This window comes from Copadichromis virginalis, linkage group LG20 (genome assembly GCF_057382275.1).
Source record: "Copadichromis virginalis isolate Kocher_CV1m ecotype Utaka linkage group LG20, C_Virginalis_male_GT1.1, whole genome shotgun sequence".
In the NCBI taxonomy this organism is placed as follows: Eukaryota; Metazoa; Chordata; class Actinopteri; order Cichliformes; family Cichlidae; genus Copadichromis; species Copadichromis virginalis.
In genome coordinates this window covers 1,591,432-1,610,439 of record NC_140637.1, presented here as the reverse complement: position 1 = coordinate 1,610,439, position 19,008 = coordinate 1,591,432, and the positions used below count along the sequence as shown (strand labels likewise).

Below are 19,008 nucleotides of genomic sequence, written 5' to 3'. Positions count from 1 at the left end.
TTAAGGTCTCGCCAATCCTGGAAGCTGTGCTGTGCATCTGGACTGCATACTTCTTTTCTTTTCTTTGTTACCTTCATATTCAGGTCCCGTTCAGTTAAACTGTTTCATTATTAATAAAAGATAATGTACAGTCACTCACTGTTCCTGATGAAACACCGGTGCAGTGTCAATAATATTACAAATATTAATACTAGTAACGCTAATAACTGTTTGAAAACTGAATCATGAAGTGGTGCTTTTTTTCTTTCTGGGGATTTTCGAGAAAACATTTCAAACTTAAATGTTTTTTTCACAGAGGCAATGGTGGGGAACTCTTCAAAGAGTGTACAGTTGAATAAGATAGCTCGGCAGATAGTATTTCATTTCAACATTGTTTTTTAGAAAACAATAGATGTTGTACAACATTAGCTTCAAAGACAATCTTGTGTTTGGTGGCAGAAGTTGAGGGGCTAACAGAGAGAAACAGACATGTGCCTGCAGCCAACATCGAACCACCAGTTAACCTGACATACGTACAGGTAGGTCCATATATATTTGGACACTTTTTACCTGTATACTTAAACATATTCCAATTATTGATACATAATGGACATGGACATAATATGCAGACTCAGCTTTCATTCAAGCGTATCCACATTCAAATTGGATGAAGTGTTTAGGAGTACAGGTCCTTAACATGCACCGCCCTCTTTTTAAAGGGACCAAAAGTAATTGGACAATTGATTTAAAGGCTATTTGATGGGCTCATTGTTTCATTACTAATGAAGCAGATAAAATGACTGGAGTTGATTTGAGCTGTGGTGCTCGAATTTGGAAGATATTGCTATGAACAGCATGCGGTCAAAGCAGCTCTCCATGCAGGTGAAACGAGCCTGCTTAAGCTGCAAAAACTGAAAAAAAAAACCTCATCTGAGACTTTGCTGCAGTGTTAGGATTGGCAAAATCTACAGTTTGGTACATCCTGAGAAAGAAAGCATTGGTGAGGTCAGCAACGTAAAAAGATCTGGATGTCCAAGGAAGACAACAGTGGTGGAGAATCATTTCCATGGTGATGAAAAATCCTATCACATCAGCCAACCAAGTGAACAACACTCTCCAGGAGGTAGGTGTACCAGTAACCAACCATGAAAGTAAATACAGAGTTCACTGCAAGGTTCAAGCCACTCATAAGCCCCAAGAATAGAAAAGCTGGATTGGACTTTGCTAAAAAACAAACAAAAAAACAAAACATCAAAAAAGCCAGCACAGGTCTGGAAAAATATTCTTTCGAGATGAAACCAAGATCAACGTCTCTCAGAATGATGGCAAGATGGCAAAATTATGAGACAGCTCATGATCCAATGCATTCCACATCATCTGTAAAACACAGCGGGGCGGTGTGATGGCTTGGCCATGCATGGCTGCCAGTGTCATTGGGGCACTAGTGTTTGTTTGTTTGTCTGTGTTCAGAGACAAATTGAGCTCAAATTGAGCTAAATGCAGCCAGAGTGATTGGGCAGCATCATAATACAGATGGACAACGACCCAAAACATGCAGCCAAAGCAACACAGTTTATTAAAGCAAAGAAGTGGAATATTCTTGAACTGCCAAATCAGTCACCTGACCGTAACAAACTGAGCTTTTAACTTGCTGAAGACTAAACTTCTCCACACAAACAGCAACTGAAAGGCCTGGCAGAGCATTAACAGGAGGAAACTCTTTTATGCAATCTTTTTGTTCAACCCACTGAATTAAAGCTGAAGGTCTGCACTTCAACTGCATCTGAATTGTTGCATTTAAAATTCATTGTGGTAAGGTACAGAAGCAAAATTAGAAAAAGTTGTCTGTGTCCAAATATTAATGGACATAACTGTACGTTTGGACTGTGAGAGGAAGCCTGGAAACCCACTAAGTCACAGGAACAGGAACAGAAACTTAACGAAGGCTAGAAACATCTTATTGAGAAACAACAGTACTCACCACTACGCCACCAGTAACCAGAATTTCATCAAAATGCCAGAGAACCAGTCTACAAAGGCTGTTTCATTAAATGATAGCAACTTGAACTCTCATTATTGAAATCCTATGAATCTCTTAATAACTGTAGATAACTCTAATAGCATATGGGACACTGTATTATAAGCATCTTTAAATTTATGTTTTTAAAAAGAAAATCACATAACATATAATAAAATATAACCTTTATGTAACATCCCTACAGGCATCGCATCTCCCAGGATTTACTGTTTCATTGAGCAGTACATGTACCTTATATATACTTACTATAACAAACAGAAAAAACATGGTAAATATAGCTTTACATACATGTCACCAACTGAAATAACATACAACGTTTGGCAAACGGGGATGGGCTGGATCTTCCATGCATGCTGGAGGGAGAGTCAGGGTGTCTGATTTGAAATAGACATGGAGATGTTGGTATGGTGTTCTGCCCATTTCTTCATTATGTACACACTGCCGCACAGCCAACTTGCACCTTCTCAAACACTCTGGAAGAAATAAGAGGGATTTATAAGGTTTGCACACACGCAGTCATATTTCCACAGAGGATATAAAATTGGCATATTGTGCATTAATTTAATGAATTATTTTACCGGTAACTGAATGATGTACACACACACACACACACACACACACACACACACACACACACACACACACACACACACACACACAAACTCTTACCTTAAAACATAAGACCTGGACTTCTGCTGGTCCTCTAAAGCCAAAGAAAGGTGGAAAGATAATTAAAGGAAGAAGACATTAAATGGAATCATGAGATATTGGTAATCACTTTAATCAGAAACATTCTGACAGAAAGCTTGACCGTTCGTTTAAGGTCTTGCTGTCTTGTAGGTCTGGGTGTGTCCTTATGTGTGAGATTGCTTAAGTGCGTATTTTCCATCAGGGATTATCTGCCTCAGTTTCTGCTCTCTTAGCCCATTCTCCCCTCTTCTCACAGCACTCGGCCTGTTGACTCATGGTAATGTGAAGAGTTTGGCTGTGTGTCAGATCATCTGGAGTCATTTATAGAAGCTGTCGAGTGCCGCACTGACATCACCCCTATCTCTCGCCCAATGGCCAATCCTGCCTAATCCTTCTTTCTCCCCATGCGGGGCCATCCCATGTAAGGCTGAGCTGTATGGGATCACATACTGACACCTTGTAGAGACTTATAAGCAGGATCACGTCATTTATAGGGCACAGTTTACACTTGGCCTGAAAACGCTTTTTCAGTAATCTGATCACAAGAGGACAGCTGTACATAAATACAGGTGTGAACCCATCCAAACACACTGGAGTTGCATTCGGAGTAGAAAGGTATGTGACCCCATTTACGTAACAGCATGATGTGAAGACACTTGTGTCCCTGACCACACTCAAGGTCAAGTTTGAAGTGTGTATGTATCATGGCAACTATTTTATTCCCTCAAGTCAAACAACTAAGAAGGACACTGAAACTGTTCAAAGTGCAAAAATAATGCACAATGGTTGTTCTCCTATATTGCATATTACAAAATGTAATTGGAGCTGAACAGCAACATTCAATCACAAGTGGTTATTTTTAAATATAATCAGTTAGAGTTTCGTCAGGATCCCTACACTCTGAGAAGATTTTGTTTGCTGTGACTGCTTTCTGGAACCTCTCCATGGAAAGCACATAGCAGAAAGAGCAACACCATCACAGCAGGTATCAAGAGATTTGACACTGATGAAGTCAGATACAGCATAAAAAGAAAGTGGGTTGCAAAGCTGCTTGCAGGTGAGCATGAAACTTTAGGCAGGCTAAAGCAACATAAATAGAGCGTTCTGTTTGCAATTTAACAACAGGCTGTGTACAAAAATAACAGAGTGAGTTATCAACGGATGTGAATCTGCTGATGTGTCAGATCTTAATAGTTAAAAGGAAATTTTTAGCACTCCATGTGAAATTCTACACCACTGGAGTAATTAAAACACCAAAACACAAATGTGGCAGTCTAAGAGTGAGGATATAAATAGCATAATAAAAGCAGTGAAAACATCAGATTTGGTATTTCTATTTAGCCATCATTAATCCTCGCCACATTACCACATCTAAAAGCAGGGCTTGCAATGTACAAAATGCACAGAGGATAAAGGCTGAGAGGAGACATGAGGAGGGAAGAGGAGAGCAAGAGCGGCGTTGCTTTTAAACTGATGAGTTTGTCACTGCAGCTCATGGCTGGTCAGTGGCTCTGCAGGTTTTATCAGTCTGTCCCATTTCATCTCCAATGACAACTGAGCCAGTAAACTGGGTTTGCCAGTGAAAGCTTTAATAACAAATACTTTGTCATAGTGATGTTGCATAGCATACAGGGAGAGGCCATCATCATCATCGTTTATTTATATAGCACTTTAAAAAGAATATATATATAATATATATAACAATAAATATAAATATAGGAATAAAATAGCAAAAACCAGACATAGCAATAAAATTAATAAAAATGCCAGTTACCCACAGAGTTAAAAGCCAGGGAATAAAAATAGGTTTTTAATCTGGACTTAAAAACTGGCACTGATGTAGTCTGTCTAATAAGGAGAGGAAGGCTTTTCCAAAGCATCGGAGCCGCAACAGAGAACGCTCGGTCTCCTCTAAGTTTCAGCCGTGACTTTGGGACAGAAAGCAACAGTTGCTGACCGAAGCGCAGGAATGGGGACATGTGGCTTCAACAAGTCAGACAAACAAACAGGTGCCAGACCATTTAGAGATTTAAAAACCAATAAAAGAACTTTAAAACGGATCCTAAATTCCATTGGAAGCCAATGTAGAGGCCAAGACCGGAGTGATGTGGTCGAATTTCCTTCTGCCAGTTAAAAATCGTGCCGTGGCATTTTGCACTAGTTGCAAGCGTGAGTGGGATGTGTCTAAGTAGCATGACTGCCAGGAAGCAGAACATTGGATTGGAACATGATGAGCTAAAATGATGATCCATATCAAAATCATCCATTTTATCTGGCAGTGGTTTTATTTTTATGGCCAAGTGGTACCACAAGAACTTACAGTACAGGCCACCTACAGAGAAATAGGGAGACACCTCGAAGAGTAAACAAAGCAATAAAAACAAACTGAAACAAAACAGTACAGGTAGATGCAGAGCACAGGGGAAAGCTGTCTGCTTGTTTACAGATGGATGTTCACAGTGTCCTATGTTACTAAGGTATTTACAGTGAGGGTTTAGGCAAGTGAACAGAGGTAAGTTGCTAATGAACTTACCTCTAGAAGTTTAGATAATAGTTTATTTCCCCTTCTCAGCATCTGGAAGAATGACCTCTGTTTAGGAAAAAAAAGTGTAGCTGTGGTTAAAAAAACTTCTGCTTTTCAAATTGATGTAAATGTCTTTTTATAGTTACAATAATTCACAACAGCTTAGGGAGAAAATATTGAAGAGTAAATGTAGAAATATTTCCCCATTTGATCAACAGTAGATACATACGTTTGACCTCGAGCTTGCAGGAGACGGTGGCCTCTCCCTGGGCATTTTTAGCTCTGCAGGTGTACACACCACCATCAAAGCTGCAGGGCTTTCGGATCTCGAGGGAGCAAATGCCCTGGTTGGAGATCTGACGATACTTGGGGTCGTCACCAATGACCATTTGATTCTTCAACCACTCGATCTTAGGCTGAGATGAAAGAAAAATGTACAAAATAAATTAACTTTACCACAAAATGTTAATGAAAATCAACATCTTGCATGAATTATCATGATAACAGCAGCTGGGATGTACAAGGTTGATCTCTTCTGCAACATGAGAATATTCATCGGACACATTCAGGAACCAATCTGTAAAGACACGACTAATAGAGACACGTGAAAAAGTGTGTGACAGTTTTGGCCATGAAGCATGGTTAAGGTAGTCAGTTGGTCTACCACTTCCAAGCTCAACAACTATTCGAAAGATTGCCACGAAATATCAAGATCAGGTTATGTTTGTAAGTTAATTAAATAAGTTAATTAAAGACATCCAGGTTCTGTGCACCTCGGTTTATTTCAGATTTCCCCAAGACTAGACGAAGCTCCCAAATATACACATTGGTCACACTGTCATAGTGTATATTTGAACATGCTGATTTCGATGTTAGCTCTTTAACCTATGTAAAGCCTTAGAGAACTGTTGGCATGGCAACGGACTTGGTCACCAGAAAAATGGTTAAATGGCGAAACAGGGAAAATGCAAAGAAATCCAGTAATTTCTACAGGTTAAAGGTTGATTTTCAGACCAATTCTGTTTTGACTGAATGTGTCCTGTGTGACAAAACACAACTGGCGTCTCAGTAAAGCCTAATAAACCCCTGCCAATAGTCAGTGAATGTTACCGTTTCAAACTGGTCTTTAAATCTCTTAATCCTGGCAAAACTGACATTTGTGGTCCGCCTCTGTAGCTTCACCGATGTGTTTTTTTCCACTTCAGTTTTACATTTCTTACTTTAAACTGTCGTGGTTTTTCTTTCCTGTCTGCTTGGTACAGAGTGAGCTATTTAAACTTGTTCTGCAGCTGTGGTCTGTTTGGGCGGCAAAAATAGTGCTTTCTGTGTTACAAACACATCTTCAATCACCCATGAAAGGAGAACAATCTATACTTCTTATCACTGTCTCTTTTTCTGTCCGCCCTTCTTATCACGCATCTCTCACCCCCTTAATGCAGTCCCCTACTCTATGTGACAGCTCTTTATCAGAGACAACAGGACAAGCTATCACACTACTGAGCATGCCTTTGTACTGGACCTCTCCACACTGAACTCCATGCCAGGGAAGAGGAGGTGGCTCGATAAACACATGCTATAAAACACTTCAAGCCCACTTACAGGAGTATAAGAGATTTCAATTTACAGTGATTATGTAAAGACGTGAAGTTAAAGTATCGGTCATACAGCGGTTAAGTAGATGACCAGGTGTACCCTGCCCCCGCCCTATGCCCAGTGGGATAGGCTGGATAAGCAGAGGACGACAGATTGTTGGACGCATGGTTAAGCAGACATACAGATGATACAACTACTTGGAGAAATCTTTTTACACCACAGGGAAAGGCAAGAAAGACCTATTTGGCAAGGACAGCTCTCAGTCTGTAGATACTAACTTGAAGGAAAATTGCTTTCTCATTATTCTCAGCTACAGACTTTGTCTGTGATAAGTTTCACTGTCCCAAACTGTGGCATACTGTCATAAAACGACTAATAAATACTAAACGCTGCAAAAAAGAACAAACACAAAGCTACAAACAAATTACCCATCAATCCCTGTTTTCTTCATTGTCTAACGTCAGCTTTTGTGCCGTGCTGTACCAAATTTGTTAGCTCTGTCTCATCTACACCGGCACGCACAGGGCAACTAACTGCTGCTGTCCTGGGGAAAAGCCAAGGACAGCTAGGACGAATAATCAACTGCATTTCCATTCTGAACTGCCACTTAATCTGCCTGCATCTGTCAGACAACTGTAAAGATAAGTTTAACCCAAGCAGTTGCTGCCAAACAGTGAGATACATTCTGAAAATCCCCATAAACATACCAGTGGAAGCCCTCCCTGAACTCCAGAGTGCATCCTTTTTTAACTGTGGCACTAATATCATATTTAAAGTGCATTTGTGAGGTTTTCTGGTGAGAATAAGACCGCTTCAGTTCAAAAAGGAACATTTGCTATGTTTGTGTAACATGGAAAGTCCCCCAAATCTCAATAGGCCAGTTCTATTTATAACCAGCAGATGCTTCCATGTGTCCTCCTAGCTTTGTACCTTTAGTGTGAGCATGAGCTCTAAATATCCAGTCAACTGTTAGGATACCACCACGATACCAACTGATAAGATCTAGTATCAATAAATTGTTGTATAGACACTGCTGTTTATATAAGATGTTGGTGTTTTGGATGTTTTTGTTGTTAAAAATGTGAGCTCTAATATTAAACCACTGTCATAATAGTTCCCTAAAATCTAAGGCGTCTAATTACAAATGTTTTAAGAAGACAAACTATCATAAAATACTAAGCAAACATTCAGACAAGAAAAAAATATGAATGAAACCTTTTTGACATCTGTAAATGAGAGTAATGCACGTCTAACCTTAGGACTCCCACGAACAGAGCACAGCAGCTTGGTGGTGTATCCCACGGTGGCGGCTCTGTCGTTGAGGGCCGTGGTGAACTTTGGAGCCTCGTTGAAGTCATGCTCCGGGTACTCAGGAGGTTTGTAGACAATACCTGTAAAGGAAGCAGCGTTAAGCTTTTATGAGCCAGATATAGTGCAGATCCTCTTTTTTACTGCATTATGTTTAAAAGTGGAACTACTACACACATTTGCTTAAAGAATAAAACACACTGTAACACAACTATGGTAATCATCTTAATGATTTCACAGCCTATTTAAATTTATTTCAGTAATAGCAGAGCACTTGCCAAGAGAGCTATCCATTTATGTTTAAAGCAGTGCCAAGGCCATTCCCACTCCTCAAGTCTCCACTTCAGATTCTTGCAACTAACCACAGCTCAATAAAATCTAAGTATCCATTCGTACTGCAGCCGTGCCACTAAAACTTTATGCAACAGAAACAAACTGATGTGAGACAAATGAAAGTACTGTGTGCATTCAGGGGGTCACCTGTCTTCTGGATGGTGGCCACTTCCTTTGTGACAGTGCTCTTCTCGCTCATGCCCACTTTGTTTTCAGCAAACACTCTAAAGGAATACGAGTTGCCCATGACAAGGTCTGAGATGGTGGCACTTAACCTGTGATAGTGCTCCAGCACCGTGAACCATTCCTGCGTGAGACAGCAGACAGTCGGATCAGACGTGTGAAATGATAGCAAGATGTGTCCTTACTGGACTGAATTCAAAAAAGTTCAAGTATACTCAGTATACTTACACATGTAATATGTGAAGTCCCTTCAAGGCCCTGCCTACACTCACACACAATTTAAACATTTATTTAATCATAAATGGCGATCGTGGCTCAAGAGTTGGGAGTTCGCCTTGTAATCGGAAGGTTGCCGGTTCGAGCCCCGGCTTGGACAGTCTCGGTCGTTGTGTCCTTGGGCGAGACACTTCACCCGTTGCCTACTGGTGGTGGTCAGAGGGCCCGGTGGCGCCAGTGTCCGGCAGCCTCGCCTCTGTCAGTGCGCCCCAGGGTGGCTGTGGCTACAATGTAGCTGCCATCACCAGTGTGTGAATGGGTGGATGACTGGATATGTAAAGCACTTTGGGGTCCTTAGGGACTAGTAAGGCGCTATATAAATACAGGCCATTTACCATACCAGGGTCACAGTGGCTGCTTTGTTCTGCAAGTTCTAATGCTGCTCGTTGTAAAACAAATACGACTCCAGCTGAAAAATGTCTTTGTTTCACTAACACACTTCAACAAAGACCATTTTCACAAACATTCTGGTTAGTGCATTTCTGTAAATGGAACATTTATGCCTCGTTCCAGCTGCCTGGATGTCAGAAATTGTTGTAGAAATTGAAAAAGCATTTGTTTTGGTTTTAGCAAGGTTGAGTCTTTCATGCATCACTACCAATACAGCACAATACCTGTGCTTTTGCTCTGAAAAGCACCGCTGCAGCACATCCCCGAATAGTGGCTGCTCTGCAAATGTCTTATTAGCAAATCACAAATACACAACAGGGGCTGTACAAATGAAAAGATTTAGATATCCACTACTGGTTACATTCACTGCCGCCATCTTTGATTGTTAACTCCTGCTCTGAATTTCCGAGTTGGAAATCCCAGTTGAGGAGACAATCCAGATGAAACTGTTATTGGGAACTTGTTAATTCCGACTTCAGAGTTAATCTGAAATTCACCAATAATACAGAACCTTTATAAAACAGACCAATATGCTGCAGTAAGGCTTCACTCTGACTGCATCATATTGAATGAAACACTGAAAACCGAGTTAAATGCACATAAATGTGCATCTTTCTGTGTCGTGTTAAAGATGCCAACACCTGTGGGGCAACTCGACCTCAAACTATGAATAAAAAGTGATGCTCTGGGTTTGTGAGATTCATGTCAACATTACTGATCTGGTGTAACAGATGGGTTTTGTGCAGTTTGAGTAAATCTCTACTATACCCCAGTCTTCTTGTCAGCTTTCTGGACCGTGTATCCAGTGATGTCTGTGTTGCCATTATCCTTGGGTGGAGTCCACTCCAGAGCAGCATTGAAGCCCCAGGCATCCACCAGCTTTATACTAGCAGGAGGACCAGGGCGCTCTGATGAAACACATTACTGTAAGTATCACGGTATTACAATCATAATGAGAAAACCATCTATTTAAACTGTATGTATTTTAAGCAGTAGCTGGCACAAGGCTCAAGCACTCTGGCATCTTTGTCAGAGATGTCATTTATGTTGGCTAATACCCAGAGAAAGTCACAAGTCTAGAAACAAGGAAGTCAACACGTCAGCTGCAAAGCCAGCTGAGCAGATTTAACAGGAAGGCCTCGCGTGAATCAACAGTTTGACACGCTCACATATTCCTTTGTGTAAATGAGATTGTTTTATGTCTCATGTGTCACTCACCCACAATCTGAAGGGTAATTGTGCCTTTATCTTCAAAGCTATCCACTTTTAGGGTCATCTCATAAACACCAGAGTCCTCCCTCTGAGCGCTGCGGATGAACAGGATGCTGTCCTTGTCACTGTTCCTGATATTGACCTTCTTGGTATCCACAGGCTGACCATCTTTCAGCCAGGACACTGCAGGTTTAGGCTTTCCCTAAGGAGTTGAAAACGAGAACGGTTAAAAGCAAAATAAACCGAAGTGTTCAAAAATGTATCTGTCAGCCTTTTATGTTTCCTCACTGACTAATGCAGTGAACGTGCACACTAGCCCGCTTACAAGAAACGGGATGACGAGGTTGATCTGCTCTCCGACTTTCTTGACATAGCGGGACCTGAGAGCCCGAGGCAAGCGGATCTTGGGACGGTCTGCAAAGTCAAATCAAGCATGTTTACTTTTCACCTCGTCCGTCTTCTACAGTCTGACTGAGCAGATTTGCTGCTGATTTACTGAACAGTTAACATTACATGCTAACAGCATAAAGCACGGTGTATACACATCCTGTCAGACTCTTTAAAGTGTGGTCACACATGCATATAATGGCAGGTCAACAAGATCTAAATAGAGCAGCTACTGCTGCTGCAAAGTCTACAAGAACATGATTGAACAGGCTAAAATTAACCCACAACAGTTTTAACAATGCAAATTCATGACAGAAAAATAGTCATAACAGCCGAGAAGCTGACAGTCTATTTAACTTTAGAAAGAGCAATGACTATAAAGTGGAAAATGCACTGTTAGCAGGACAAAACAAACTAATTTGAAACAGCGATGTGTGCGAAACGCATACAATTAAAAACTAACTTGATCATCAAAGATTTTTTAAAGCGTCAGCTCGTCGCACTTTCACTTCAGTTTTTCAACGTAAAACATTTCCTTAAAAACATAATAAACAAGCTAACATGAAATCTTTTCCATACTGATGCAAGTAGACCTGATACATCGTCACACTCAAGCCACCGTTTAAGTGCTTATGCCTCATGACCCAGTTTTGCAGGACCAAACAAAACAAAAAATGAGGTGAAATCTAAACAAAGGTTGTGTGTGCTTAAAGAAAAGTGCAGTATCTGGGCAGGGAGAGCCGAACAAGTAAACCAGCAGCTCCTAAAATAGCTTTAGTGACAAGAAAGACTGAACCCTGAAAGCACAGCCCTCACGTCGTGCCCAAAGGAACCACAAATACATGTCAACGCTTTCAGCTGAGCAGTGGTTGCGATATCACGTCTGCAGACGACTGCAGCAACTCCTGATGTGAATTAAAATCAAACAGGTGAAGTTGCATCGCAGACATCTAGCTGGGCTCTGTTGGATGGTTTCCTTCACGCCAAGTGCTAAGTATCAGGAACAGCATCTCTCACATGTTTCTGCATAAGCAGCAAATGTCTGAAAAGCTCTCTGGGCTTAGAGGATAAATAAAACCACCAGGCTCCTGCCCTCCCTCACCTCATTCACCCCCCCCCCTACAGCCTGCTTCTCCTAATCCACTCAAACTACCCTCCCATTGGGCACCACATCCACTTCCATCTTCTTCTAGCTATAAGAGTGTTTACATCTTCTCCTTCTGATGCACTAAATCTAACCTGATATCTTGCCTTCCTGTTCTTACATTTGTCACCGTATCATTGCTTCTCAGGATGGGATCTTGCTTCTGGAACAACCATTTCCCAAGTAGATCAGGGCTGCCTCCAGATTTGGCTCAAACACTAATCCTTGCTAATCAGCACACTTCCCAGCAATGCCCCGAAGTGTTGCAGGCATTGTGGCATCCAGCAGCCTGTAAGTCCCCCCTGCAAGGAATCTATAATCTGCCATTGTCTCCGGATAAAATGTCTTTGTAGGGGGCTTTCAGCATGTCTTCCTCTAAAGCTTAAACCTGTGGATGGGTGTCTGGTCCGGACAGCTTGTGACTGACACACAGCTGAATTTAACCTCAACAAGCCATACAGAATCCAACAATTAGGCTCATGTTTCACCAACCAGGAAATACGCCTAGAGACAGTAAGCTGTGGGTAACTGGGGCATGTCAACTCAGGTCGGCACTACGTCAGTGTGTGGGTTCAGAATCAGAACTACGGAAAATAAACCAACTGTGGTTTAAACCACAGAAAAAGTACTGTGAGCGAAGTGTGGTGACAAGAGAGTCTCTGTGTATTCTGGAGCTGTACTTCTCAGTACACAGCACACCACAATAGTGAAGCAACAGTTAAAGTGAGGAATTTTACAAAGGTCATAATAACCATCAGCCAGATTCTTGCATTTTTAACAAGAACGCATTGGTCAAAGGGGAAAGAATAGTCGTTGATGCAATCGTAAGCAAAAAGGCTGCATCCATTATTAGTTATATAGTACTAGGCAGTCTCTTTTTGTGCTTGGAGTCAAATGCTTTAACACGTTTCCCATGGTAGTCATGCTAATATAACAATCTTAGGGCAAGCATGTTAATATTTGCTAATGAGCCTATTTGGGCGTGGTGCAAACGCCTACTTACTTCTAGCTATAACCGTGTTTGGCCTTTTTTTGAGTAAACTGTGACCCAGTGATAAGTAAATGAAAGACTGTTTCACACACACAGTTCATGAATGAATGTACCAAACTGTATCGGCAATACAGTACTGTGCAAAAATCTCGAGTCAGCCTTCAGTTTGCTTTCTTGAGCAATAATTATCGAGTCTTTCAAAGATTTAGAAAGACACAAAAAGTAACACAAAGGTCAAAGATAACACAGTTTGATAGACATAAAATTGTATTTTTGCACCAACAAGGTGATTTATGGAGAGCAACCTCTCACGATACCTTAGTAAGATTTTGATCCATCACACATTAGTATCTGTAAAACATCTCTGGCAGCACTGCCAGTAATGTAAAAGCATTCCTGGATAGAAAAACAGACAGTGGAACACTTTCAGTCATGGACTCAACCTCAACATGACTGAAGCAGTGTGTGATCAACTTGACTCAGAGCAGAACAAAAGGCAGCCAACGTCCAAAGAACAGCTGGATGTCCTTCAAGAAGCCTGGATTCCTGAATAGTACTCACAGAAATTACACGAACGTTCGCCTAACAGAGTTTAGGCTGCGTTGAAGAATAAAGGTGCTGATAGCAAATACTGACTTTTAACCTTGTTAGAATTGTGCAAACTCTGTTTTTGCTTTATATGCAGTGTTTACATGTATGTGTGGATATTTCAATAAAATGCTGCAGCTAATTCCCATTTTCCTAGCAAATTGCAAAGAAACAAGGGGCGGCTTTTGTACATTACTGTATATTAAGTGATATTATAGTCTGGACCAAAGCTGCAAACTGATTCAAAGTGATTTAGTGCAATTTAGTTTTATATTTATTCAGTTATATTTAGTTTAGTTATATATTTTCATGGATGTATAAAATGACAGGAACATTCTGTAAATTGAAAGTGTACCAACCAGCAGTCTTGACTGAAGATGTGCGTACATGCAAATGAAAGCATGACTTACAGCTAATGAAAGCTCTTGTCAGCACCTTTGCGATTTATGTGCTTGCATCTGTGCAATCCATCTGAGGCACCAGCAGTTAATACCACCTCTACCTCACTGGTTGTAACATGAGTATTTTAAGGATAGGTCATAAGTTACAACTATGTTAGAGCTCCTGATAAAGAGTTGGAGACAGTCATTTTACCAGGTGGCTGCACAGCAACGGAGAGCTTCGTAGTAAGGTTCTGGTGCGGGACGTCTTGTGCAGAGATGAACAGCATATTCTCTGTGTTAATTCTCACTATGAAATAGAAATTCTCATTGTACTGTGCAAGCAAGCTTTGCGTGGTTCCTTCTCCAAACAGAATAATGTCACAGGAGCTTAGCAACAAAGGTTTGAAGAAACCTTTTAGGAATTATGAGACGTTTTTAGAGTTGGTTTGACACTTTCTACGAAGACTAACTTGTAAGTGTGTTATGTGATTTTAGACTGTTTTTTAAAAAAAAGCTGTCCAAAAAAGACAACTTTGCTGGAAGCTGCCTGATAGTGAGGTGCAATAATGACTCACCAACAACCTCGCGGATTGGCACAGGGTCAGCGAGTGTTCCAGGTTCGCTGCGGCCACCGGGGTTTACAGCCACCACGCGCACGCGCAGCAAATCACCTGCTTTCAGATTTTTGATGCAGTATCGGTTAGCTGCAGTCAGCTCCTCGTTAGCTACAACCCAGTCTGTTGCTGTTGGGAAACCAAGGATCTGTGTTAGTGAGAGGCTTTCAGGGTCATTATTCCATATTATGAAAAGAATGCAAACTATCCGCTTTTTCTCCTGATGGTTTTTTATTTATTGCAATTTTCCTGAATGTTAAAAACCCCTCAATTAAACTTAACTGGTTTATCACCTGTTGACACCAGTTTACAAACAACCTGCCCATAAGAAGTATACTTTGGCTACCGTGACGAAATCTCAGAAGGCATGCCGTCATCTGAGCAAATGAGTGCTTCTAAAAGTGGTGTCGGGAGATACAGCGACAGCCGGTAAACTGATGCCTGCCGTATACGGCCCGGACCCAGCAATGAGTATATTTGCCCTCTGACACGCTGGGGACAGGTGCAAGCAAACACTCTCACATACATGTGACACACATATGCAGACTTACTTCCATCCTTGCAGTACTCGATGGCGTATCCATCCAGGCCCGAGTCTCCGATGGTCTCTGGTGTCTTCCACTTAATGGTGAGACTGGAGTCGTTAACATCATCCACAGACACGTCCAAAGGAGCACTGGTGGGGACTGTGAGAGGTTTAGTGCAGTGAAGCTTGATAAAGCATTCTTAATATAGACAAAACAGTTAAAAGTACACACATAATGGGAAAATTAGCAAGATACTTTACATTCTAATGCATAAATATGTGGAGCTGCAACTCAGTTATTTTTATTGATAATTATTATGGAAGATTTTTGTCATTTTCACAATGAAGCATTAGAAAAACAGTCAAACAATATGTTGATACAAGATCTGATTTAAAGCCAAATTCATTTATCATTTCCAGCTTTTTAAATAAGAGGATCTCTTTCTTTAATTTCTTTACATACAAGATAAAAGTGAATATAATTGTTTTAGGAGATTAATGCTACATCTGACACACAGCAGGATCAGATGTTAGTGTTACCTGCAGGAGGTGGTGGTGTGGGGGCCTTAGGTGGCTCCTCGACTACAGCAGGTTCCACTGGAGCAGCTAGCAAGAAAAAGGAGAATATTTACATTTTTATAAGCAAATACAAGAAAAAAAACCTGGTACTTATCCACAGTATTTTTTCTATACAGCAGCATTCAACGATGCAAATGTCCAAACCTTTGAAAAAAAACTATTTTACTGCAGAGAAAAAGGCATCAGGAAGTTACCTTCTCACAGATTGGGAAAGTCATGATGGGAAGTACTTATTTGTAATAACGATAATGTTTACCGTCTGCCGGAGCATCTGCAGCAGGAGCAGCAGCAGCATCTTCAGCGGCAGGAGCTGTAGCTAGCATTAAAACGCCGTTAGGGAAGCCAGTTAGATACGAACAATTTGACATTATTAATGCAGGTAATTGAACGTTTTTAGGCATTTTGATAAACTTACAGTGATGTGAAAAAGAAAGTTTTCACAGAACCTTTTGTGAAAACTAAATGTGTGTCATATTACAGGACCACCTTTAGAAGTGATAACTTGAAGGAATCCTTGACTATCAGTGTCTTGTGGAGGACTTTTTGCCCACTCTTCTTTACACTGCTTCAGTTCATTGAGACTTGCACTTGAATTTCCCAGAGGAACCCACCCGAGGGATTAATAAAGTTTTATCTTATCTCTGGGTTTTTTTATGCACAGCTCTCTTAAGCTCCTGTCCAGCATTTCATTCGTGCGAAGGTCAGGACTTTGAGTGGACCATTGCAACATCTCGATTCTTTTGCATGCTGTGTTTGTCATAACGCACAGCACCACATTTGGGGAAAAACAACAGCATCTCCACACTAAGTCTTGTGGGTTTTTTTAGATGCTACTTAGCAAGCCTAAGATGAGCTGCCAAGTTCTTATAAGAGAGAAGAGGCTTTCTTTTGGCAACCCTTCCAAACAAGCCTAATTGTACTGTCATGAACTTTAACATTTAATATGTTAATGTGTTGTTTGGAATTTATCTAAGAATTGCACAGTCTGACCTTGGGGTGAATTTGGCATCCACTCGTGAGACGATTCTCGCATTGTGTTAACACAAGCATCTGAATGCTCCACACCAGTCAGCTGCCAAAACTGCTGCTTTTATAGAGGTGCTCAGACTTGCGAATGATCAGTTAACCAGCATTTGATTACCAGAAACCTGCTGCTCTTTACCCTCTTCATTCCTTTGGAAACTGTTCTTTCCAAACAAGTGCACAGAGTCCCACAAAAGCTTTTTTTCACATCACTGTATACTCTACTGAGCAAGCAGCAGGAAAGAGCAGTGTGGGTACAGCTGTGTTAGAACAAACAGGTGACCAGATGTCCACAAACAAAAACCTCAGCAGTTAAGAAAGGCGGAAGATGAACACACAAACACATTTACAGACAGAAACACAAGAAGTGCACAGTGGAACACAAACACATGTTGCATATCAGCTTGCATATGTGTGGAGACAGCCTGTGGTGTAAGTTTACTCTTAGTAGCTGTTCAATCTCCTCTGTCTTCTGTCATATTGCCATCAGTTAAGGTTAAGGGTCATGTGTCGAGGTTTAAAGCCAAAAACACATTGAACCAATTCTTCATTTTATTAGAGTATTGATACAAGAGGGTAACTTGTGATCCAGCTTTCGTTTCAGTCTGCAAAAAGGCTTCAAGCACTGGTGTTTACAGTTAATGTGTGGTCAACTTGGGGTAAATTACTGAACAGGAGTAGAAGCATGAGAGATTTGTTTTTAAAGAAATGTGTTGTACTTTGCTTATGTAGCACACACTGTAGTTTACAGTGTTCAAGTTTCAGATTGTAAAGTAAAATTTAAAACACTACACAATGTTTTGCAAATCCTTTCAACACTAAATTATATTTAAAATAGTACAAAGACAACATATTAAATGTAAAAAAATAAGAAATCCGTTTGCTTTTTGAAAAAAATGTTCGTGTAACTTGTTGGAGGGACATCTCCCAACTAATAAGGCTCTCCACAAAAATGCCACCATGCCAACAAATTCAAGTCGCATGCAAAACAAAATGCAAGATCTAGAAATTCAGCTGCGTTTTCTTAGCTCAGACACATTTAGGTCTTTTATCTGTGACCTGACAAACTGAGATTAGAGGGTTTTGTTTTTTTGTTTTGTTTTTAAAATGATGAGTATTTTTAAAATTTACTCAGATTTAGAGCAACAAATGTTGCCATTCAGATGACATCATTTTCAGGGAAAGCCTTGCTTATGTCGGCAACACATTCTCCACATATTACAGCAGCATAGCTCTGTATTAAAGGGTCCCAAATGGCCATGCCAGCAGTCCACACCTGTCACCTACTTAAAACATATGAAAGAAAAAATATGACAAAGGAATGCTGAACTGTGGAACAGCTGAAATCCTACAGCAAGTAAGAATGGAAACCATATGGCTTGTAAAACCATTAAAACTAGAGCAACTGGTCTTCTCAGTTCCCTGTCACTTATAGAGAGAGCTGCTTAAAAGGGAAGGTTTCTGCTCTAAATCGGTATGCTTGGTCTCGTTCAGGTTTTTCTTTTAAGTTTTCCTGGAATTCACATCCCAACTTTGTGGAAAGGGGAGAGTGGGGGTGTTGCACGTGTACTCGGATCCACTGCTAGTACAGGCAGTAAATTATGGCAGCCTTGCTCAAAGTAAGTACTTGTAAAAACTAATGACAATTGTACTGTTACTACTCACTTGATACAATTAGGAAGCACTTTGTTGCACTGCATTCACTTTAGTTTTGATCACTGGCTTTAGGATGCTTCAAAGCTGTCTGATGCAACAAAAGCGTAGAACTTCCTAACTTGGGGGAGAAAATGTCTGCTTATATTCTTAATTAAATCAAACACTGTTAAACACGAGAGCTACCCACGCATAGTCACGGTTAGTAATATTAGCTTGCAACTCTACTCCGTTCCCAAGAGTCTATCGAGATACCGGGAGCGCTTCCTTCAGCAGCGGGGGTGTCTTCTGCTGGAGGGGCGGCAGCTGCTTCTGCCTCGGCTGGAGGAGCTTCAGCAGGTGCGGCCTCGGCAGGTGGAGCCTCCACGGGTGGAACGGGCTCAGGTGCCTTCTCCGCAGCCTTCTTGACTGGTGACTTCTTGATAGGTGCAGGTTTGGCCGGCATCTTGCTGGCGGACGCGAACTCCTCGGGATGAGGCGGTGGAAGAGTCTTAGGTAACATATATACTGAGGGCTGGTGGGCTGCTCCACCCATTCCCATGACTTCTACACCCGCCTACCCACTTAAGCCACATCTTCTATGGGAAGACTGAA

General features: G+C 41.1%; 1 protein-coding gene across 1 annotated transcript; it reads right to left on the bottom strand.

Annotated features, from left to right (window-relative positions):
- Window positions 1-2,164: 2,164 nt before the first annotated feature.
- Window positions 2,165-18,971, bottom strand: mybpha (myosin binding protein Ha). The gene is made up of 13 exons (XM_085444792.1): window positions 18,670-18,971; window positions 15,700-15,765; window positions 15,185-15,319; window positions 14,595-14,762; window positions 10,852-10,940; window positions 10,533-10,728; window positions 10,083-10,222; window positions 8,613-8,772; window positions 8,079-8,215; window positions 5,461-5,647; window positions 5,241-5,297; window positions 2,687-2,720; window positions 2,165-2,490 (listed from the first exon to the last, which is right to left on the bottom strand). The coding sequence occupies exons 1-11, from the start codon at window positions 18,953-18,955 to the stop codon at window positions 5,263-5,265; spliced, it is 1,599 nt and encodes a 532-aa protein (XP_085300918.1). The 5' UTR covers window positions 18,956-18,971; the 3' UTR covers window positions 2,165-2,490; window positions 2,687-2,720; window positions 5,241-5,262.
- Window positions 18,972-19,008: the final 37 nt, after the last annotated feature.

Bases quoted from the DNA above. Each gene is read 5' to 3' on its own strand.
- mybpha (XM_085444792.1), bottom strand. From the start codon at position 18,955: ATGGGAATGGGTGGAGCAGCCCACCAGCCCTCAGTATATATGTTACCT. The intron at 15,766-18,669 runs GTATCTCGATAG...TTTTCTTGCTAG, and splicing joins TGCTGAAGGAAGCGCTCCCG to CTGCTCCAGTGGAACCTGCT. The intron at 10,223-10,532 runs GTGAGTGACACA...GTGTTTCATCAG, and splicing joins AATTACCCTTCAGATTGTGG to AGCGCCCTGGTCCTCCTGCT.